At 35.7% G+C, this 25,789-nt stretch overlaps 1 protein-coding gene across 1 annotated transcript in view; it reads right to left on the reverse strand.

The window, feature by feature from the left end:
- Positions 1-20,147, reverse strand: part of LOC105443839 — a 44,762-nt gene extending 24,615 nt beyond the window's left edge. Inside the window, exons 1-6 of the mRNA XM_030978734.1 lie at positions 19,946-20,147; positions 18,340-18,609; positions 18,119-18,196; positions 17,732-17,968; positions 16,572-16,778; positions 12,785-13,045 (exon numbers count right to left, since the gene is read on the reverse strand). Coding sequence (XP_030834594.1) covers positions 12,785-13,045; positions 16,572-16,778; positions 17,732-17,968; positions 18,119-18,196; positions 18,340-18,609; positions 19,946-20,147 — 1,255 coding nt within the window. The remainder of the gene's footprint in view (positions 1-12,784; positions 13,046-16,571; positions 16,779-17,731; positions 17,969-18,118; positions 18,197-18,339; positions 18,610-19,945) is intronic.
- Positions 20,148-25,789: the final 5,642 nt, after the last annotated feature.

Genomic DNA, 25,789 nt, shown 5'->3' on the forward strand with positions numbered 1-25,789 from the left:
ACCCTGTACCACAAAGGAGTTATTTTTTCTGTCACATGGTAACTTAAATAATTGCACTTACACACATGCCATTTACCATACAGCAACAACCTCATTTTATTTTGGGTTTTTTGAAACACATTTACCAGTCCCTGTGATGGGAAAAGACATTAAGTTCTGATATTTCAACAAAAAAATATAATCAAGGACGAACACAAAACTTACCGAAGGTTAACCTTTAGGATTACACTTCACATAACATCGAATCAGATTATCAACTCAAAATTTGCAAGTCTTGTTATAACTGCAACTTCCCCTCTCCTTCTCTGACTCTCTGGAACTTGTTCCAGTAATTGACCTATATTCCCACACACTTGTTCAGCATCCCTTTTTATGTCTCACATATAATTCAAGTCTTTTAGATTAGGCAGGCCCTGAACTAACCTAAATATATCCCCTATCAACACTTCGCATCCTATGCTCTTTTAACATGTACATGTAAATACCTGATAAAAATAAAAACATATCTCAATACTGAAAACATGTAACTTCTTAATACAGTTTTATTCAACTTGAAAATTCTGTTGTTTTTACAAGCGGAAGAAGAACCAAAAATATAACCAACATCACCAGATTGTCTCTTAGAAATATTACATATAGCACTCTTTAAATTAGGTTCAAGTCAGTCCATTAATGGCAATCAAAATACTCTTCGGATATGATTAGAAATAACAGTATGACATTTTAACAAAATCAAAAAAAATATTTCTTTTGTGTGCATTTTTAAAGTGACATTTTTCTTTTACATATCTCCATTCACCATGTCCTCTTTCTTCTTATATCGTTATCTAAATGCGAATATATCTAGAGTATATCTCGAGAAGAAATATGAGAGTAAATGGTCCCTTTGTTATTGGCATTCGGAAAACACATTTTTGATTTGAAAGCTACAATAAACACCTTTACATCATCGCACACCATAGATGAACCGTCAATCCCCCAAAACAAATACACGAACGAAAAAAAGGAAAGTATTAATAGCAAATCGGAGCTATATCATATTTCACTGACAAAAATACTAAATATTTAAAATAAGTTTCAGATCTACTAATGTTGAGGAAAGACAGGCAATGCATCTGGCAATCGGCCATATCAAGTAGTCTAAATAATTCACTTGACGAATAGACGTAAACTGCTGGTCAGAATTGTGCATGTTTTACATATACGATCCATCCACGTTTTGATCTATAAAGGTATGGCAAACATTTCAGGTTTTATTGATAATCGTATCCTGACCAGAGTTTCCAATGTATCTAACGTTTTCCACAATCAGCAGTAACTTCATTTCATTGCCTAAAATAGACATTTTACATGTGGATGAATCCTAAACTGCTTTTAAAAATATATACATTTGTCGGTGGGTATTGTGAAGACAAAGCTATAGGTTTCGTGTTTCTCATGGTTTGCTTATGCTCTGAAGGTCATTGTATTTTCCTGCGGTACAACGTATAGCAAGAAAGTGTTGTATATGAGGATCCGTTTAATGATTACGGAATAGGAGTGGCGAGACGCCACGATCCCGCAAAGTGGTATAGTTTGAATAACTGAAGGCAGGTGAAAGTTATTGTATTGAGAGGGAAAGGAATGTTCAGAAAGGCATAATAAGAGAGGGAAATGGGTGTGGTAGCCGTTCTAGCTTTGTCAGACACTAGATACACGACACAAATTTTACTTAAACATTTTAATACAGAACAATAGTTTGGTGTTTTTGTTGGTGGAATAGAGATTCGAATAAATCATTTGATTGGGACGATTGGCCATTAGGTTTTTCCAGAGCATTTGCCTTATTTAGTTTATCTTTTTTTTTTTTTCAACCTAGGGAATCGGTCCGGGCGTGGGGCAAAAAGGCAAAGCCCCATGCAGGTTACGGATCAAAGCAGATCGAATTTATTATTTTGCAATGTTTTATACAACGTCAGTATGTACTTAGGTGTGAACGTTGACGATTGAGATTGAAATTATGCAATGTTAAGAATTTTTACAATTGATAAAAATAACAATCAAGAATGAGCTTAAAAACTGATTATTTTGATGTTCAAAATTATATAATAAGATTGTTCAAGATTGTTAAAAAAGAAACAATTCGAATAAAAGCTGGCTGCATTATTGTAGAGCGCTTAGAGACTTCTGCTTAGGAAGTGTTAGGCGCTATATAATCAAGGATAATTATTATTATTATTGGTAGTTCTGGCCAGCTTTCCCATAGAGTTTGAGAGCAACCAGTGGCATGAACAGCCTGCCATAGTTAAGTACAACTTAAAATTGATCTTAGTCTTTATGAAACACCCCCTGGCGATAAAAGTAATGCATTTTAGTATGCTATGACCTGCAGTACAGCCACAATAACAGAGCGCAAAAATGAAAACTACGCAAATGAATATATATGAGTATGCTGAGGATTGATAACGTAATCTTTAAAGTGCCATGTCGTTATCGTATTATATAAATTAAAACATCGTCATTTTAGAAAGATTTATGCAAAAGATTACTCACCTGTGCAGCAGCAAAGAAGTAGAACAGAGAAGACAAACGCCTGGATAAACAGGGGCAACTTTGGATTCGACATCTTCATAGTTGCTGGTCTTAGATGGTTGTCATATCGAACTTACACAAATAATGATTAATCTTGAAAATATATACAAGCAATCAGTATACCTGGTGCACAGTTATCGCCTGTTTACATTGAATATTAATAATTAATTATCTAATAACGCGTGCTAGCCATTATACTTATTTACATTTCGTTGAACTTGTAACCGATAATTCCGGCGGCGAAATTGTTCGGATTCAGAAATCTAGGGCAAGGGAGATACAAGTCTGATATTTCTATGTCCAGCCATCATCATCTCCCTTCCCAATAAAAAGGAAAAGGTAAACGAACAAGCCTTCCTACCTTTCCAGGTTGATTTGGGGATGCATATTGTCCGCCTGCGGGGGGGGGGGGGGGGGGGAGGGGTGCAGCACATTTCCCCTCTATCCATTATTTGTAATTTATGATAATTGGCCTTGGAAACGTTCACGACGTGGCTCCATCTCTGGACCCTCTGCCAATTGTACACCAGTTTGTAATAAAGAGCACAATTTGTTTTATTGGGATAGGAATGCTTCTGCCTTTTACCCACCTCCTTACATTTGGTCTCTATCCAACATTACATAAAAAGCGAATTTGCAATGTTCCATTTTTCCTTGTGATTAAACTATACTAATAAATTTACAAAAATCTTAGCCCATGTAATAATTGTTAAGTAATTTTCATGTGCACAAAGTTAGTTGCGCTTCGAGGGAATATGGCGCCGGAAGGAAACGATGCGATTGCGCATGAATTTAGCTAAATTTCCTTAAATGTGAGGGAACAAAGCGACGGATCGGTAGATTTTTGCTTTTTTAACTGTAAATAACGAAATTTGCTTGCATTTTACTAAAAGTAAAGTCCATCAGAGCACAGCACTAGACCGGTAAGATTGCGAACACTGATAAACGGTTTCACTTATTCCTCCAGTGGGGGCGCAAATTTAAACGAAACCGAGGATGTGGACGAAGATTTTTTTTAAATAACGCAACCTAAAGTTATGTGTTTTTTCAAATGATGAACCTTTGCAAATGCTAATTCATACTCATGGTTCTATATTCAGGAAAGGTAGGGCAATATCATACCACAGGTTGATGAATTACATTTTCTTTATTAAACACATTAAAACAGGTACTTATCAGGACGAAAATTACAAGATTCAGAAAAAACACATGCGAGGAGAACGAAGCTACCGAGCTTTAGACAATTTCCGTATTTTTAACCCATATGAACTCATATCTAATGCCACCTACCATGCGCATTGTGGCGAATATACTCGTAAATATTACCATATACTTTTATTATTTGCTCACCCTTTCTTTTTCAATTTGGCTTTTTGTGCATTTCTCCTTTTGCATTTTCTCGCACCCTCCATGCGCAGTCCTGGGTATATGCCCCTCTGACCCCTCAAATACCCTACTGATAACTATCCGAACGTTTGTGTTTGCCTCCGATTTCTGCAAAAGGAAGACAGAGACAAATAGAGAGAGAAAGAGAGAGAGAGAGAGAGAGACAAAGAGAGAAAAGAGAGAGAGAGAGAGAGAGAGAGAGAGAGAGAGACCATAGCTACAAAACAGTTCAAAGCAGCGTAATTTCTTCAATATGTATAAGAAAAAATATCGTGTATTTGTTTGTTGCACGTGCATAGACACTTGAACTTGACACCCACGCGATTGCGGGGTAATAAGTTTCAAGGATTAACTGGATTTGCTCACAGTTTGCACTGCTAAATCACACAGTAACAATTTAAACCCCAGAGAACAAATTTAAGAAATTGCGTTTTATTTGCTTTGTTTATCAAAAGTGTTTTGAAGAAAACACTTAGCAGTATTTGATACCTGTTATAAAGGCATCAAACAGAATACTAATTATCTTAACATGTTGGTCTCATTCATGCTGTAAAAGAGCCTAAAGAACAGCTTTGAATAAATCAAATTGTAATACTTTAATACTTCAGATTTAGACGAAAACTCGTGTTGGAATTCTTTATTCCAGTTTCTTATCATGTATTAATTCGTATCGGGACACCAACCCCTGGACATCCATCCCGGCTAACCACCCCAGTAAACTACCCCCCTAGGACAACTAACTCTGAGGACAACTATTCCTAGGGCACCCACCCTCTTGTTCAACTACCCCGGGACAACTAACCCCCGGACAACTACCCCTCAGATAACTACCCCTAGGACAATTACCCCCTGCGACAATTACCCCCGGACAACTACCCCCAAGTAAACTACCCCTTAGGACAACCATTTATAGGACAACTAACCCCGGAAAACGACCCTAGACAACTACCCCGGACAACTAATCCCTAGGATAGTTGTCCGGGGGGTAGCCGTCCGGCTGTTATTTGTCCTAGGGGGTAGTTGTCCGGAGGTAGTTGTCCTAGTGGCTTTTTTACTTGGGGGTAGTTTACTTGGGGGTAGTTGTCCAAGGGTAGTTGTCCTAGGGAGTAGTTTACTGGGGACTAGTTGTCCGGGGGTAGTTGTCCCAGGGGGTATTCGTCCTAGAGGGTGGTTGCCCACGGGGTAGTTGACTGGAGGTGGTTATCCGAGGGTGGATGGCCACGGGGGAGGTGTCCAGAACCGTATTAATTGAAGGCGCACAAGTTCACCCCGTAAACAAAGCAAGACATTTGTGGGTTATTTTTGATAATCACTTCACATCGAACAATTATGCTAGCTCTAGAATTAGACTAGCTTCGTGTGCATTGTATAATATTAACAAAATCCGACCTTATATTAAAAAAGCGACAACTAAAAGATTAGTACATGCATTTGTAATGTGTCATTTCGATTACTGTAATAGTCTCCTGTATGGTTTACCAGACACTCAGATCCGGAAACTTCAGGTTATTCAAAACTCTGCCGCAAGACTCGTGACAAGGACCAAAAGATATGAGTCAATTTCACCTATATTACGGGTCTTGCATTAGTTGCCTATCCGATCACGAATTGAGTTTAAGATATTGTTACTTGTGTATCAGTGCTTTCATAAAATAGCTCCAATATACCTCTCAGACCTTCTTGCAAAATACCAACCAGTGAGAAGTCGGAGGTCAGCACAGAAGCACTTGTATGTAGTACCTCACATTTCAACTAAATTTTACGGTAAACGTTGTTTCGGGCATACTGCCCCTGAATTGTGGAACAGCATCCCTTATAATATTAAACATACGGATACCATGGATAAGTTCAAGACATCTTTAAAAAACGTATCTCTTTAATAAGAGGTGAACAAATCCTACACACAGGTCCTTTCGTGTAGAATTTGACCTTGCTGTGTAGAATATTACCATGTAGTATTTTTCTCTTTTACTTTTCCTATTTACTTTTTCCTATAGCCCGTAGAGATGTAAACAAATGTATTATGCGCTTTATAAGAACTGTACTATTGTTATTATTACTTATTATTAATTAGAGGGAAAGTTCACCATCATCACAATCCTACCACAAAATCATGTGAAGCAAGCTAATTTCTCAATATGACATAGCGTTTTGAAGTGCTACACTGATTATGGGATTTCGTTCTTTAATCACAACTTATGCTCGTATAGGATTCGTTTCCGGACCACTGGACATAAAGCGATGACAAAGCCCTCTGAGAAAAGGAACATACTGCGCTTCTTCTATCCATTGATAAAAGTAGTCTAGCGATTAACCATTGGTACACAATTAAGGTTACAAGTGTTAACAGTGGGAAATCCTTTTCTTGATTGTTTGATTGACGGGTTTTATTGAGGACAATTTTCATCATCGTAGCCATACAACTGAATGGACATGGATATCAATTGAATAATTCATATTCCTTGTAAAGGTGATGTTCTTTTTAAAACTTAACGTTGAATTAGGCTATCTGTTGGATATTTGTGGCTGCTATCTTGAATATGTCACATTATCAACAAACGTAAACAGTGGACAGATAAAACAAATAAATTAACACCGAAATATATGCTCAGATGAATACAAAGTATAACATTTTAGAACTCCAAAGGATATTGATCACATATTTATTAAAGAAGCCTTGATGATATCAGCATTTATCATGCTTATACGCTCCGTTTCTTCTTGATTAGCACTTTATCATAATATTAATTGTACATTATCATAAGATGCATAGCATAACCAGATGTTTCAAAACCAGACTGTACTATAGTACTACCTCTAGCGTCATCCTAGGTCAGCTGTAGCAGTATGTTTTAGTAACCAGTTGACCATGAGATGGCGCTGTGAAAGTTTATCAGTTCAGTGTTGTTTTAAGCATATCTCAATATTACCAAAATGCATTTGATCTTAAATATATGTCTTGTTGAGGCATGTTCTTATACGCAACTAGCTAATGATGTTAGGTTTACCTAAAGAAGAAGACACAGATTAGAGACAATTCGAGTTCAACATACTTTCATTTAATATCATCACAACATGAATTGTAATACGTTTACATATGCTCTAGTAATATTCACTACAGAACATCTTCACAATGAGAACTTAATTCATAGTTTTAAAATGTTAGCTCAATATAACTCGGGCGGTGCTTGGGGGGGGGGTTCTGGTAGGCAGCAATCGCTTAGAACCTTCAAATTACTAATACTTGGGCAAAGGGACGGTCGCTTTGTACTTTTGTGTTCAAGAATATTAATAATAATAGTTTGATTTGTATAGCGCCTTTTTCCAGAGACACAATGTGTTGTCCATTCAATAGTATAAGAATAATTTATAAATGATAGAGGTAATGTTCTCAGATGTTTCCTTGAATACTTGAATAAGTCAAATGAAGTACATTTTTTCAGAAATGCAAGTAATGTTCCAAAGACGTAGGGCAGTGGATTGAAAGGATTGGAAGCCAGTTTGCTCTCGGGATTTGGGAGTCAGAAAGAAAGTAGCTGATATAGATTAAAGTGAACGTGTCAATGTGATGTCATTATTCATTGATGATTCATGTATATTTTCACTGTAATGAAATCCTTCTTATTCTTTTTCTTAACGATAACCGATTTAGGTTTTCAAATCCTGACCATTTAGAAATAAAAATTTTGGAGAAAAATATAAAAATCCGCTTACATATTTATGACATTTTTCATGGATTCCTTTTTGATGATTTTTTTTTTCAATGGTCTGCAAATAATTGAAACGAAAAATTGAAAACAGGAAGTTGTTATCATCTCAAGACAAAAGTAATATCAATTGGACCATTAATAAGCTTTAAACTGAACAGTGGGAATCTAAAAGTGGTAAATAGCTTTGTATTTCTAGGAGCCAAAGAAGACAGAGGTAGTGGTTGTTTTTTTTGGTTAGGCTTGTACTTGTAATTTGCAATATAGTCACTAGCTCACACTTGTGCCCTCCTCCCAAATAAAAGCACACCGCTGCCCCCTAAATAGCATGGACCCATGATACTTCACTGTGTATATTAACATACATTATGTGTAGAGGCAAATTGGCATAGAATCGCGCTTCTTTCCTGTTGAAAGGATTATTGCATACACACAAATGAAATGGGATATGTATTGAAAGCCCCAAATCTCGTGCATGCACGCTTTGCAGCTTAGGAGCGAAGTCCACCTTTTCATTTTCGCGATGTTTGTCTCATTTAGTTGGCACATCGCCCAGTATACACATTATCGCCATGCATTTCACGCGATATGATTATATCCGTAACATTAATTTTAAAATGATATGGCAATTAATACATGTACACCATTCAAAGACATGTTTATGAAACTGACGTAACATTGCGTTCACTCACCATATGCACACTGACATTAAACACAAAGGTATGCAAAACGGAACTGATTTAATTTTGAATCATAGATTCAAACTAACAGGAATATATGATTAAATCTAATTGATGTCAAATTTTTCTTTTAATAGGTTTATATATTGAATGGGACCATTTTAATTTAAGAAAAAAAGAAGAAAGGGAAAAAAGGAAGAAACCGATCACTTAACTTAAAACTCTACAACTTTTGTTTCCAAGAATTCACCGAATTTTTAACACACGTTTGTATGGAAAGGAAATTTTAGCTTTAACACTTCTAACCGTTAAGGAAGAGGTCACTTTATATTTGAGATATGGTATAGTTTAATTCGGGCCAATACTATAACATATGCACTAATCAAAATAACAAGCTTGTTATCAATTCACCCTGCACCATCAATTAGTTATGTCTTCTGTCACATGGTAACTAAAATAATTGCAATTACACACATGCCATTTACCATACAGCAATAACCTCACTTTATTCTGGGTTTAAAACACACAAACAATTCCGTGCTATACGCAAAGAAAATAAGTTCAGATATTTCAGCAAAGAAATATAGACAAGACCCAGTACAAACTTCACCTAAAGTTTACCTCTAGGGTAACACTGTACATTGCAGCAACATAATATTATTAACTTAAGACTTACAATTCTTGTTATAACTCCTACTCCTCCTCTCCTCCTTCGACTGAATTGAATTCCATATAATTATGAAATGTGACAAGTATAAAGATTTACGAGTATTTCTATAGAAAAAAATTGTAATCTGGATTTTTTTTCTGAGTAATTTGGATAGTCAAGAAAAATTCATATTTATAATGAGATTAGACAATGAAGTTGTAATAGATAGTTTTTCTTTGTTCAACAAAAACATAATTGCAATGAGGGGTAATGTTTAGATACTATAATTATGTTATAACAACGTAGAAATATATAATCTTATGCTTTTGGTTTTAGTTCTGCAGTAGGTCGCAGTTATGTAGAAGTACTATTACGTCATTTATTTTAGGCATTCATGTACCTCAAAACTATTTTGTATTGCATGAGTTATAATTTATTTAGAAAAGTGCTGTATTATGTTTTTTATATATCTAAATCTTCGGCGTTTATGGTACATTATATTACTATATGCATTATGTCATGTTATTACTAAGAAGAAAAAAAAGTGTTTCTGCTGGATATAATTTTCCTTCTGTTTTGCTATAAACACTGCATTGTAAATTGATTTATATGTTTACAGAATATTGATATGTTACATTACATTATAAATTGAATTATATGATGTATATGTTCCCAAACAGAATATTGATTGTTACATTACATTGTAAAGTGATTATATGTTTATAAACATAATATTGTTGTACATCAATGAAGTTTAATAAATACAATACAATACATACATACACCTTGTCTACGTTTTCCATAAATCACTATTTAAATGCAAACATATTTCAATTATATCTCGAGATTATATATGCGAGTAAATTGTCAATTTGTTATTGGCACTCTTATATTTAATTTGAAAACTACAAGCTACACCATTGCATCATCACAAACCAATAAAGGAAAAGGCAATCCCCAAAGCAAATTAACGAACGAACATTACGTATTAGCAAGCAGGAACTAAATCATATCTCGTTAACAAAAAACTTTGACAATGTACTAATGTTGAGGTAAAAAAGCCATTCATTAGGCAATCAGTCGTATCAAGTAGTTTGAAATTATTCACTTGAATAGTCATATTAAAGCTGCTGGTCAGACATTGTGCATGTGGTAGATACACAAGCCGTCCACGTTTTGCTCTTAAAGTGACTTAGAAACATTGTTCAGATGAGAGAAAGCGGAGCTAAGGTACTAACTTCAATGCTATTGTACAATTAAAGATAATCCGAAAGTTTGAGTGAAAACAGACCATTATTAATGATAAAAATTGGGAAAAGCTGATCTGATCGATTCCTCACTTCTCCCAACTATAATATAACAAGTTCATTAAATTTGAGGTGAATGTAAATCGTCACAAAGCGATGAATTGGCTCTATACAAACAATTCTAAACAATAAATGGATGAACAAATATTAAAAGCCTGTCTTATGAAATGTATAAATGAAACAAAAGTTAGGAAAATTCAAAAATGGTTGGGAGAATTTACTGTTACAATGTTAGAGGGTGTTGTATAGTGACGCCTTCAAAGAAAACCATAAATATCTGTGTGGTTTGATAATCTTTTCAGGATTTTTTGCATGTTAGAGGGTCAGTACTGTAAAAGGAATATAATAATTAACATTTCATATACAAACTTTTGTTTAATAAGTATAGCAAATAGTACAGGTAATATTTGATAATAGTCTTGTGAGAAGACGCCATCGTTTTCGACGTCCCTAAAGTTTTACACAATCAGCAATCACTTTCACTTTTCATTGCCTGAAATTACGATATTGTTCGTGTATCAATCAAAGACTGCGTGTTAACCAATATACATTTGTCGGTTGGTATGTTAAATACAGAGCAATACATTTGTGGTTCGTTCGGGGAGACACCGCAATTGTCGATGATTTCAAATTCGTGTTTTTTTCAACACTTTGTCTTTTATGCTCTGAAAATCGTGGATGAATATTATAAAGCCACACCCTGAAACCAAACACTAAAAAAGGTTCACTTTTAATTTTGAAGGGATTGATCACGACCTTCTATAAAAAACACTTTGAACGTTCTCATATTAGATTCTAAAAGCAAAGTTCATAGAGTTGAGGAAACGAATACTATTTCTTTAGCTATTAAAGTAAGGGTGATTTACATTGAGAAGTATGCCATAATTATCCCATGCTCATCATACTTGCTAAAATATACTCGTACTATTCACGTCGGGGTACAAATTTGTACAAGGTATACATATTATTACAACACAAAATGACTTAAGAAAACACCGATTGATTTGCTACTTCCACGATACATATATATTTTACAATGTAATATACATTCCACATTGATGAGATAGATGCGAAGAGTTTTCCCAATGCTTCGGGTGGAGTGGCCGTTCGAAGGGCCGTTTGTAGACAATTTTGAAGATCAATGCATTATATAGTGACATCGTATAGAGCTAGCGCCACGTTGTTGATATCAGTTAAGATAGGGTGGACCATCGATCATTTTCTCTTACTCCTTACATACATTTTTTCTATTTGAATATTGTAACAAAACATGAGAACCAATAATTAATAGTATAACAAATATATTAAGGAAGGAAGTAGTTGAATTGTTACTTAATATGTCTTAAAGTATGCCTAAATACCCTAAGTATTGGTCAAGTAAACCACAAAGTTGTGCACTACACCCCAGGGATACTAGGCGCAGGCTACGGCAACGAGCGGCTCGCCAGGGTTCCGAGACACTGCTCATTGGATGACTTGCTTCCGGATTCGAAATCGCTATGGTTTTTTAAGGTACTGCTCATTAGCCTGCTTGCTTTCAGAAGCTTGCTACATAAATGCCACTGATACTACTCATTATCATCAGATTTTTTATCGGCTGATTTGCCATATAGAATTCTGGACATCTCGAGTAGCATGACTTCTTCCGCAAGTTCGAAAAATCCGGCACTAAACAGGCTGTCAATCTCCTTTCTCCGAAGGTTAATCTTGTCCACGAATAATTTCGTCATCACTGATTTTTTTTCAAACTCTTCCAACCGGTATGTTACCCACTCCGTCACAAGTGTTGCTGTAACGGTTGTAGGTCTCTGGTCTTCCTGAGCCTTCAATCCGAGGTGTTGACGGAGCCGTTCCAATTGGTCCTCATTTAGATTGTTGCATATGCTTTCCACAACCCTAGAATCGACTTCCGGTGTGTGATGCCGACCTATTGAGGAAGTGAAATCAAAGAAATTCCAAAGGATGGTACTTACTTTTTTTTTAAAGAAAGTCCCTTTACGGTATTTTTATTACGATGAGGCAGATATTGTAAAACTTGAATCAAAAGCCTTCATAATGATACCCTCACCTACTTTCTCTGTCTCTCGATCTTAATAACAGGTATGCTTATAAATACATAATGGAGAATCACTAAATGTGCCTGTTAAGAACCCAATTAAGAAGCACTATTCGATTAACATGGGAGGGGAAGAGGAGGAGGTAATGAAAGAGAGAGGGGGGGGGGGGAGGAGTGGACATTGGTGCGTAGTGGTCCGGTGGTTAAGAGTGATCACGGGTTGGGTTCTTGTAGTGATTGCGTTTCCCTCCCAGGCAGCCAATAATTCAATGCCAGCACACAGGCCTGCCAGCACATCGGTTGGAAACAAGTCATTCAATATTTTAGAAATACAAAACAAATTAAATCAGTAAATTAAAAAAGGAACAAACGATATAAATCAAGTACATTATACCTAATGCATTGATTTTTTTCTTTATGGCGCTTACCGGAGAGAATCGTACTGGCAATAGTGGTTCTTCCAACAGCGCGAAGACCCACAGCTAGCTCGAATCTGAAGTGAAGTGGCTGTAGTCTAAGCTGGTCTTTCCAGACCTTCATAAGTTTGACGTTGTCGTATGCTCCCGTTGTTCCTTGACAGACTGAAAGAACATCTTTCTCCAATCCAAGATGGACGACCAATTTTACAATTTCGTCTTCCGACAACCCCGTTGTCATGTTGCAAAGTTCACTGAGGCTAGCGTCATAACCTTGATGCATGGATGTAAGAATTCTAAAGGGGTAAAGCAACAATACCATGGCGGGGGGGGGGGGAGTAGCGAAGATCTTGTACGAACTTGTTGTTTTCGTAAAATAGATCCAAAATAAAAAAATTGCTCACAAGACGAGAGAGTGACCCTCTGTTCTACCCATGATGGCCTCTGCCTGACTTTATACAATAATTAATTTGTTTTGGCATGAGGGAGAACATATCAAACTTTTGAAGTCCTCATCCGAACTTGATAAAACATAATTTTCAGTTCTCTTAACCCTAATAAGGCCGGGGGGGGGCCATCATGCCCCCCCCCCCCTCCACGATTTTTCTGATTGTTCGAGAACGCATATGGATGGCGCCTCGCCGCTCGCTGACTTTTTTCTTAAGAGTCTTGCGCATCTTTAAAAAAAAAAAAAAAAAAAATCGGACCTATAGTTACAAGGTCACGTGACCTTTTGTCTTTGCATGTCAGCCCGAAAATCGCTCATTTTTGTGATTTGTGTACAAAACATATGGGAATGTCATTTTTCCTAAAAATAGATCAAACATTGGTTATTGGGTCTTGTTTAAAGTTTAGGTGGTTGTTTTGGGAGTCAAAATAGTTGAATTGTAGGAAGAAAAAAACAAAACAAAAAAACATTAGCATAAATAAGTTAAAAAAACAATGAAATACATAAGAAATTATCAAAACAAGAGATAACATAAGGAATAAGCTGGCTCTTCCAAAAAAAATTGTCGTATTATTGTTCCAAATGGTCTTATGAATATTTGTAGTGAAAAAGAATGCTTAAATATGAATAATATATGATTTATGGGTAAAAATGTGATTTTATGACGTTATTTGCATAAATTACCATAAATATGCAAATGAGTGATTTTTTTCAAAAAATTGAAATTATCATATTGTTCTGTACACGTCACTTGACATGCGTGCAAATTTTCGCGGATATCGGCCCTTTCACGGCCGAGATCTTGGGGGGGGGGGGGGCATAATGCCCCCCCCCCCCCCCGGCCGTAGTAAGACTTCAAATAGCCCGGCCTCATCAGGGTTAAAGGGATCCGGTAACTTTGTCTCAGATTCTTAAACAAAATTCTGGATTTAGCTCATTCTGCAATGATAATTATAAACATTAAGGTCATTCAGAAACCCCATGACTTTTACAAGCCGAGCGCCTGTCTGATTATCAAGATAGTTATGATTGGAATTATGAATTTTGAAAACCGTTTGCCGAACGGTTTTCACAACACTACAGTCTATTGGAGAAAACGAGTATGGTAAAAACCGGTCACTCAAAGATTTGTACTTTTTGAGGCATTTCTTGATCATTTTAAAGCGCAATTTGTTTAGGGCTTCACTATTAGACCATATCACAGACACTGATAACACGTATTGCCGTGTATTCTAGATTTAACATTGTTAAACGATTCCTTTAAAGATGAAAATAAGATTAACGGAAACAAACAAAGGTCAAACTGGTTATTTAAGATTACAAATAATTGTGACGAGGCAAACAATATTGTTAGAAAATATATAATACCCGAGAACTGAGCATGTAAAGGAATCCAGCATCTATTTAACGCTAAATCTTTATTAAAATACATCTTTTATATGAATTCATACATACATACATTCATATATATGCATGCAAATCTTAATTACCATAGCTTTGAATTAGCAAGTGAAGCGTCCCAGATAGACGCGTCCGATAAGTATAATCGTACTTGCTATCGGTAAATTAGAGTGTGCATTTTCAGATAATCTGAACGACAGTTTGGTGTCAATTAACCTAAGACATGTCGTATCGATATTTGACCAGCTACATCTGATAATGATTATATTTATTTGGTTCTATCTCTACGATACAAAATTGTGTTTTTCCACATTTTTGAGTGCCAAAAATCCCTAAGCTACGTTGAAGGTAAAGACCGGTTCTGGTCATGCCATTGCATTGCGAAAGAAACGTTGTGGAATCGATCCGAAAAGGTTGATCATCTAGCATATAAGTATTGGTGTGTACTGCAGCAAGGTTCAAATAGATATAATAAGTTACCAAATACACACTGTATATTAATTAGTAGGCGGTTTCCGGTAAAATTTGTATCATCACGTATTAGACAAAACATCATCTTTCACATGAATAGTAATAAGAGCCCTCACCTCATTTTTTTTTGAGGGGGGGGGGGGCGTTTCCAAAACTGATCTTTACCTTTAAATGTTTTAAGAATGTTTCTTGACATATTTAAAATGCCAAATCGGTTAATGTTCCTTACCAAAATAGCCTGATCGAGCTACATCCAAGTAACCCAGATTTCTAATGGCTCCACAGAAATCACGGCGGCGATGCTCATAAAGACCCTTCGACTTTTCCAATAGTTGTATCAAAAGATGTACAGTGCCTTTCAATTGTTGCTCCCCAACTGATTTCTCTTTATTCATGTCCATATCAAGAAGCGCTGTCAGTGGCCAAGCATCGATATAAAAAATAATCCATGCCAAACGTACCAGTTCAGCTTGGTAAACATGTCTTGCAGGAAGTCGGTCAACAATGCATCCTAAATGGAAAAAGACAGACAGTGAAATATGAGTCGAGGGAGCATTTATAACACGAAATAAATAGCGTTCTATGTGTGTTTGAACGAACTCGGGACGTTTTAAGATCGACATGAGAACGGTGTTTTGTTTGCAAGTTATGTTGTATAGTAGATAATGGTCTTCCTAGTCGACTTAGAGACAGCAAGAGAGATCGGAGATAGCGACGGCCGTCTAGACCAACATCACACATAACCAACAAACAACAAAATAAATCGATAAGCAAATAAATAAAAACAGCTTCGTCCTTGGGGCAGTCAATTAGTGAACATTCAACATTTTAAAAGGCCACACAAATTCCGTCAAAGAGTGTTACCATTTGATATGAAATCTCTCGACAGGCGGGTTCAAAAAGTGCACGTGTTGGAAACCGTTTGTAATAATAATAATGATAATAATAGTGGGTTCTTCTATAGCGCTCATGTCGGTTAGACTTGACACTCCTGGCGCTCCCGATTGTTATTACGGCGCTCTAGCATTTTCAGGATTAATTCCTGCCACGTCCCCATTTACATTACCTGGGTTGAGTGTGGCAAATGTAGATCGATGTCTTGCCAAAGGACATTAGTCGTGTGACATATCTACTAGACCACCACACCTCTACATCAAATGAATGTTATAAATTGTGCCATCCAACGCAACTTAATCCAGTATAATCCACAAATTATTTGGTGTAGCGCCATTTACTTGCAATTGTAAAGGGCTACAGAATTTGTTCCACAACGTTGTGGTATTATGGGTGGGTATAGAGCGGCGATTGAGAAATTGACACTGTCCCGTGTCTTTTACGGTCAAATGTACAATTAACACATATTATGATTAACACAATTTGTTTTATCTCTTTTTAATTTCTACTTGTTTTGTATGGTTTAATTTATTTAAAGACATTTTAATAGTTTGACTTGTCAGGTGGGATGTGAAAAGAACATACCTGGTAATTTCATAGCATTGAGTGCTTCTCTCAGCGTTTTACGACGTTCATCCATTTTACATCTATTTCTCCATTCTGTGAGATACAGAATATGTGATTGCTCTTTGTCGTTTTTTATCCCGAGTCTTGAGGTGAGTTCTTCCAGCTGTTTCATGGAGGTCATGCTTGCAATCACGTTCTCCAGTTCATCATCGTTTACGTCAAGTACTTAAAAACAAGAGATAAAATCAAATATTTATGGTACTCGTCATATCTTGTACTTTCGACTGAAAGTAGACCGGTATTATACGTTATAAAGTTATCAATCCATATTTTATGCTGATGACATCAGGAAAGCAACCCCGATTTTATGGCAATTTTCCATTACAATGCACAGTTTACATCATTTGAAAAATGAAAAATTGGAGTTGTTCAATGCGTGTTATTTCATAATAGGAATGATCGCTACAAGAACAACATTATAATGATGATGATAATAATAATAATAATAATAATAATAATAATAATAATAATAATAATAATAATAATAATAATAATAATAATAATAATAATAATAATAACAATAATAATAATAATACTGCCATAATGTTACAATCCTAAGCGCTCAAGCTGACAAGGTATTTGCTTCTCCTGGGTGGAGAGTAGATTATTTTAGTAGATTGATATCTTTTTAAATGTAAATGATGTTACTAATAGAACCGTGACACACTTTTCGAAGGATGTATCTAGCCAGAGGTTTTGATTTGGTAAAATTCCTTTGGCCTATGAGAAAAATGTTTCGTATTCGAGTGGTTTATCCGATTAACTAGGAAAGCAACAATCGTGGTATCGAGTCCCGGCACGGCACTTATGTCTTTGAGCAAGGCATTTTATCTGCATTGCTCCTACCTGCCCATTTGTGAATGGGTAGCATGCATATTGGTTCGATTAGCGTCTTCGACTAGCTGGAATGTTCCCCCAGGGTGGAGAATGTACACTGTAATGTATAGGGTAGTAATTGAATCCAAGGATGGAGTATTAATAATCCATTGATGGAGTATTAATAATAATGATTGCCAAGCAAATATTGGTCAGTTTGTGGTAAAACGCTTTGTAGGAAACATATTTTATCGAATTATTACCTATGGCCTACTATCTACATAATACATTTATTTTCAGACAATTACCATGACTGTCATTCGCCTCGTTCAATGCATCACTATGGATCGAAACAAGGGCCTGCAGGGAATATCTTTTTGATTCTTTGATATTTTGGTCTCTCCAACATCGCAGCTTCTCCAAATCGTCACCTTCCTCGTCAACTGAGATGCCTAGCTTCCCAAGAAACAAAGGTATTGCACCTGTAGGAAGATGCTTCAGCAAGGACGCCAGATCATCATCGAATATACTGCTGCTATCTGTGAGTAAACCAAAATCAAATAATGGCATAAAATAATGTGTATGGTTCAAGTAATAGATCATATACCTTTCTTTTGTCACAGGAAAATAAATACTGATAAATAAAGAGTGCACTACCTACTAACATATATAACTAAAAGTATACTCACTGAACGTCCTAGCATCAGGATGTGGTCTTTCAAGATTATCACCTGTTTTAACCCGGTAGCTGGTTGTCCCAAATGCATCTGGAAAACATAAAAGGAAAACCACGATAGGTGCTACAAAGTAACGCTTCGCGCCATCTAAAATATACTTGATGATAAGTAATAACTATACAAACATACTTTTCAAAAGCAAAGTTTAAGTTGATTTTGTAATGGAATCTTACCCGTCATATCATGGCGGCCAATTTTGATGGTTGCATCATCAAGCATGCATCTCTTCTCGAAGTTGCAGCATTCCTGTCCGTCTATCCAGTCGTTGACCATTGACTGAATGAGAACAAGATCTTCATTGTTTTCATCCATGATGGTTTTAATTTTCTTCTCATCGGTTATTCCTACGGCATTAGCAAGCCTCTTGCAATGTCTTTCTGTCAGTCTATCGACGAAACCTTCTACCTCTTGTGGGGATATCACCTTCAGGAGATGATCAGCAACTACATGTATAAGAACAAACAAGTTATAAGAAGAAGCGAAAAGTTCAGTGTTTACATTGTATAATTTTTTCTGTATGACTACACTAATTACAATAACATCATAAAGAAAAATATGAAGAAGTGTGATGGGAAGAGGGGAGGAGATAAAGAACATGACAATTATATAAAACAACCCAACTTCCTGGTTAGGTCCCTCACATTTTGTCCCATGTATGTAAATAAACAAATGTCTCGAAAATGCGTTTTTAAGTGAGATGTAAATTCAATTTAACCCATTGCCTACAGACACCGAGTGGTCCCTGTAGTATGCTCATGAGAAAGAGAGAATTCAGTAGAAAACGGGTTAAAGTAATATCAACCAAAGCTAATAACACTGAAACCCACATGATCAGCTACTGGGCGTCATACGGGTGCACCCTCTCCAGAGTATACAGCATAACGAAGACAGAGAGACAGAGGAGATAGGGAGGATGGGAGAAGAACATGAACATAAGTTCAAACAAACTTCTTCCAGGATCAGTTCATCACCTGATGTCACTCGAGTGTTATTGATAAACTCCAGAGCCTTACAATTTTACTTAAGAAAGATACACAATAATTTTCTCACAAATAATAGCATCACTTGAAACCTTCGGAAATAACACATGGAACTCACCCTGAAAGAAAGTCCTATCTAGTGGCTTGCATTTAGCTCTTTCTAGAGCTAAACTTAATTGAATAACTTGGCTTTCATTGTGTTCTCTGTCACGCCATTCCCTCAAGACAACCATAGATTCCTCGATAACGTCTCTTTTATTTCCAGACACCTTAGATCGAGTTTCACGTTTCTTGGTGGTCAGTTCATGAAGGAATTGGCGAATCTTTCTTTCATCGCCAATGCTCCAAAAAACATGATCCAACAGTTCTTCAGAAACCTCAGACTTTGCATCATATCTGCGTTCTACATAAAATGAACACCATCATAATCATAATCGTAAGTATTTCAATGAAAAAACATTGAAATTTATTATTTTTCTTGTTTATAAAAGACGCATCAATATTTTTCACATTATCTTTACTTAAACATATACATACTTCAAGGTACACACTAGTAAATATAATCATTCGACATGGTATAAATTGTATTCATTTTAATCTACTTGTCCACATCTATTTCTTGGATCTTTCAATCAATGGTCCCATGATACTGCATAGACTAATTGTAAACAAATTGTTGTTTGGTTTATCATTTCAAACCTAAGAGAACCACCCTCTTAAAACAAAACGAACATATAAATAAAAACAAATAAATAAACCCGTTAAACTGTGGATAATTTCGAAGTGAATCAATACCCACCACACATCTCTTTCCAGGAAAGGATAAGTCCATGTCCGTGTAATACATTCTTCAGCCTCATTCCTTCATTGTCTAATTTATTTGCATCCTTCCATTCACAGAGTAGGTCGTATGCCGTGTCGGTAGTGAGTTCATCCTCGACCCCAGGAATACCAAGATCGATGAGGGCGCCCCGTAGGATATTCAAGTTTGTCTCCTCCATATGTTGTACCAGGTACCACAGTTCGAAGAAGGATACTTTCTCTTAAAGGAATTATAACCCACAAATTGTTGAGTATTTTTTCGTTACCATATCAGAAATTACATACAAAATAGAGAGATTTGGTATTTCATAAAACTTACTCTGAAATAATGTCAGCACTCCCTTTAATACATACGTCATATCTTATCGTAACAAAAAAGAAAACCAAATCCCCTCAATGAAAATAGCAAATAATCAAGTTTTATTATATTAATATATTTATATATATATATATATATATATATATATGTGTGTATGCGTATATATATATATATATATATATATATATACATATATATATATATATATATATATATACACACACATATAATAAGTGATATTCTGATTTATATGTTCGTAAAATGTTTCCAAAGCAATTTGTTAGCGATTAATTCTGCAAGTTGGAGGGGGTATGTGTGTACATGTTTGTGTGTGTGCGTGTGTATGCGTGTGTGTCTTGGTGTGAGGGAGGGGGAGCTGGGAGTACCAGTAAACAAAAAACTCAAATTGTATATAAGTGAATAATATGTACAATTGACTTATACATTATGTTTTCATACTTTAAGTTTACTTTCAATTTTTGCTCAGTTATATTTACTGCAAATGAGAATTAGTTAAAGTATGTTTATGTCTAAAAAAAACGTTTATTTATTTTATTTACGTTTTATTGTATGTTTGTATTACGCAATTGGAAGAATAAAACAAAATGACTTAACAAAACAAAAGTGTGTGTGCGCGCGCGCTGGTGTGCGTGTATGTACGCGTTTGTACATGTTGGTGCGTTGGTTTGAAGAAATCGGATTCTTAATTTTTGTATGATAGATAAATATAAGGACTTACCATTTATCTGTGGGTCTTGCCGTAGTGGTATGGATTCCGGGTCGTATTTTTCTGTACGGAAAAAAAATTTAGAGGACAAAAGCCTGATAAATTCCAATTTAATCTATGAGGTCAAAAGTCTTTTTCCTCAGGGGTGTTGCACTCTTAATTAAAGGGCATAGAAAGTCCAAAATAATGCCATATATAAATGAAACATTCTTTGTCACCATTATTTGTCTATAGTATAACATAATTAACATAACTTTACGATTCTTTTGCCTTGTGCGATCTTACAGTAATGTATTCCATTTTATAGTATTATTATTTTGTTACTCGTAGAAATGTACGTACTTCATCTATGTATTGCTGTTTTGGTAAACAAATACGGTTTAATCCAAATGATAGTACCCTATAACATTTGAAAATGATATTTTTCTTTCGAAGTTGTTTTGTTTCAGATTCCATTCCTAGATATTCAAAGGTTCACCAAATACTAAATAACATATATTAGGATATACTTGCATCTATTTAAACTTCATCGTCATAATAAATGACATTGTAGTCATAGAAAAATGGGAAAATAGGGCTCCATAAAAAGAAGAAACATTTTCCTTTCATTTTGCACTATGAGATAATTTCTTTTTTTTGGAAGAAAAGATTATGATAGGTATTAATTACTCAACCCAGTGATAACGAGCCATATATATATAAACATACCTTGAATCCTCCGTTGTTTCTTCCGACACCATAATTTGATGGCAACGCAAACGCATATCACAGCCAGTATAAGAATGCCTGCGATAACTGGTACAACTGCAAATAGATATATAATTAAATCATCAGCTCATGAAACATTCTTTGTCCGAAGAGAAATCTATTGTCGTGAACTAAAAAAACAGTACACGTCTCACGAAATGAAATTCGTTTAGCGTCTAATATTTATCTCAATTCCTTATCTTGTTTTGATTGTCGAAATAATGAAATGTCAGAATACACAGGTTCTTACCGACTTTAGCTGCATTTCCATTTGCCTTTCCAAAAGGAATTGTGGATCCAGTAGGCACCAGGGAAGTGGTTTCTAGTAGGTTAACTAAAAAAGGTGTTGTTCTCTCCCCTTGCAATCCAGGAATATTAGACGCGAAACAAACATAGCTGATTTCACTGGCTGTAGCGATGGCAAATATGGTTTTGTTTTTTGTCCCGTCAAGATTTGTGACTTCAATCGTGTTTATCGTGTGAAGACTTGTGAATCCATGTAGAAAGTAAAGATCTATATCTGGGAAGTAACCTGAAGCAGTGCAGCTTATCTCGACTGATTGGCTCGTTGAAATAGTACAGCTAGTTTTAGTGTTGTTTCGAGAGATCGTTTGACATTCATTGATGATTGGGAAGGGTTCCATCGGGGGAGCTATAATGTAATCAGAAATAATGTTGCCAATAATTGTTTTTCCTGTGAACGAGGAACTACAAACGAGAAATGTTTCCTCAAGATATATCCGCAGCAATTGTTAACGTGATACTTCGCATGCAAATAATCTAGTAACATATAAAGAGTGCTTTCTGAGTCCCCATTTTCCCACTGTTGTTTTTTCTTCTCATTGATTTAATCATCTTAGAAATGATTGATATATATCTTATTAAACAGAGATAAAATAGAGTAATAAGGCCTAGCATATACGTGAGAAGGAGCGGAGCGATTACGCAAAGGAATATATGTAATATGTTGTACAAGCGTAGATGTTGGATTGAATGAAAGGTGCGGTCGATTCTGGTGCACTGGATATACCTATGGTCAGTTATACAGCTTTATGACTAGCACATATCTTGATGACTTCGCATAATTGAAATAAAAGAAATGAATATAATTACATTAGGGGCACACTCCACGACCTGACTGCCATCTTATTTTTGAAGAATTTTTAATGGCATTTGATATGATCAGTTATTTGTAAAAAAACGTATAAAACTGATGAGTTTAAGGATCTCAATATTAAGCCGTCTCGATGATCCCCTGGTTGCTTCTTGAAAGCATTCACATGCTTTCTTAGCAGTCTGGTAAAATGAAACAAAAATAAATAATCCAATCTGAAAATCAGGAAAAGTTTAAGTGACGTCAGACCAGTGGTGTGACTGTCTGGCATTTCCAGCCAATTCGGCTTTCGTTCGGACTAGAAGAGTTTAAAGGCACAACAATTACGGTGGTTTAAATTCTTATCATTATCCAGAACCTAAACAAGGAGACTAGTGGTTGTTGAGATTTATATGTGTAATATAATTGCACTCTCTACACAAATCAGATCGTAGAAGAATCGTGTAGGGTGTGACAGGCTCAACGCATTACTCACAATATACACTGATGTCCGTGAAGTTGTGTATCAGTATCCCCCTGATTGTCACTCTACAGATGTATCGTCCTTGTTCTGCTATGCTGACTTCTTTGATTACCAAGGAGCGATTTTCATTCATCTCCATGATCTGACACGGCCTTTCACCTTCACATAATCCTGTTACATCATCAGTTGGAATCCATGAAACAAGGTTTGGTGCTGTTCTTGGGTCATCACCTTTCTTCCACCAGACAGCTAAAGGTGTCCCACGAAATTGACACGTCAGTACAACGCTATTTCCCTTGTGTACCGTTTTGTGTAAATCAGTGTACACGAAACCATCTGGTACATCGCATAAAAGACCTGTACCATGACAACAATAGTTCTCACAGATATTAGCCCCCCAGACAGAAATCAATTCAACAAATCAAATAAAAATCACAAATCATTATGAAGCGTAGCGGGAATTTTTGAGATACATGCTGTAAATCTATACAATCATTGATTTTTAGTCTTAAGAATGATTTCAAATGGCGAATTCAAACTGTAAGCTACATACATAAATATTAATCCTACATGATTTACACACATCTGCATCACCACCACATTTATTGTAGACAATAAGCATTTACTTTTGCATATGTCAATATTCATATGTTTTTAAGTGAAATTCTCAGCATTAATCAATGTGATTAGTTACACCCTTTTGTTCGGATTTTGCAATTTACTCACCTAGGGGGTCGTTTTTTGTTTCAGTTTACGGTCAAACGAGAGGTTATATAATCATTAATGTATCGATCATGTCCCTGTATAAAATTTAGTATTCATCAGAGCCTATGATTAGGTCCATATCCCTGCTATAATATTCATCGGTATAATTTAATTGTAAATGACGAGAAAGGACTTTGAAATAAAATGTATATGATGCAGCATTGCTATGATAACTCGATTCCAATAAATACACTGTTGGTCATAATGGTGGAATAATTTTTTTTAAATCCCAATTTATAGATTTTTGTACAATGATTTTTTTACTAATAGACCTAAATAATAATATACATTTTCAGATTTTTTTGAATAATATTGCGAGGGTTTGTTTTGCGTGACTACTAAAGCGTGTGAGTGCTACTATGCTTATCAACTAGGGGAACTACGTCCTTAAGTCATACCTGAAAGTAATGAGGATTAATACCTGATAAAAGGACACTAATATAGCACATCGACACGGTTTTGATCCTGGGGCCTCACACTAACGAGGCCGTTGCTTTGCCACTGAATTCGTGACTGTAAGCAACGCGGGCTAGGGTAGGGGGCAGCCCCCACAAATAACAAAAACAAAGAAAATTCAATAAGTTATCAATAATTCATTCTATTTCTCCCCGGTCCCCAACAGGAATAATTCCTCTGTACGGCCATGAATTCTAGTTCAAGGCATGGCCACACATGAACATGCATATAACTTGCACATCAATACAATCTGAGAATGTATTCAATTAGAAATAGATCATTGTCAAAATCATTCCATAAATGGGAATAAAACAAAATTATTCCACCTTTATGACCAAGTGTACATGTATATGACTTGCATCTCAATTAGAGTAGACTTACCCTGTAGCGAGCAAATTTGTACTATCATGAATACACTGCATGACATGCGGAGCAACTGTATATATCGGGCGGCCATTTTTATTCATGTGACAAAAGGATCCGAATTTCATTTTACCAAAGCATGAAGTCAATAGCAAACATTACGCTTTGGGATTTCCCAAATTGGCGGTTTATGTGTCATTCACTACAATATATGCATGACGACAAAAAGTTCGTGCGGCATTTGTTTACCGATGCTTTCAACCCACCATTATATAGTAACTGCATGGATCGATGAGCGGCATAGGTGGACAAAAGACCCACATGTATATAGTAAAAACTCTGCGCTAAATATCCATGACAAATACTTAGAATTTATCATAATTATCTACCTATTATTGATGTCTTAAAGGATGGGGATTTATTACATAACTTTTTTTTTTCCTGAGAGCAAAGAAGAAAAAAAAGACATACTTCAGTGTATAAGGCTTTACTTACACTAGCGTATACGAATGGGTGTGGGCATCCGTCATACGAAATCAATCTCGAAAAACTGACAGGGAAATACTTAAATGATACTTATGACATTTATTGAGAATATTATTTGTGTCTTTGTGTTTGTGGTTGTTGTTGTCAGTAGTGGTTGTGGTTGTTAAAGTTGTAAAACATATATATACTTCACCTTTTGTTAAAGGGTATGATGTGTTATTGATGTAACGTTAAACACTTTAATTTAAGGATAGCTGAACATCTCGCAAAAATGACCATATTCTCCGCTAAATATTTGACTTTAAAAAAAAAAACAAGAGATGGGTAGTGAACTGTTTGATGATTACGTTCACTCGAATAATCTGCAGGTGACTTCCATTG

This window comes from Strongylocentrotus purpuratus, unplaced genomic scaffold, assembly GCF_000002235.5.
Source record: "Strongylocentrotus purpuratus isolate Spur 01 unplaced genomic scaffold, Spur_5.0 spur5_scaffold_1, whole genome shotgun sequence".
NCBI lineage: Eukaryota > Metazoa > Echinodermata > Echinoidea > Camarodonta > Strongylocentrotidae > Strongylocentrotus > Strongylocentrotus purpuratus.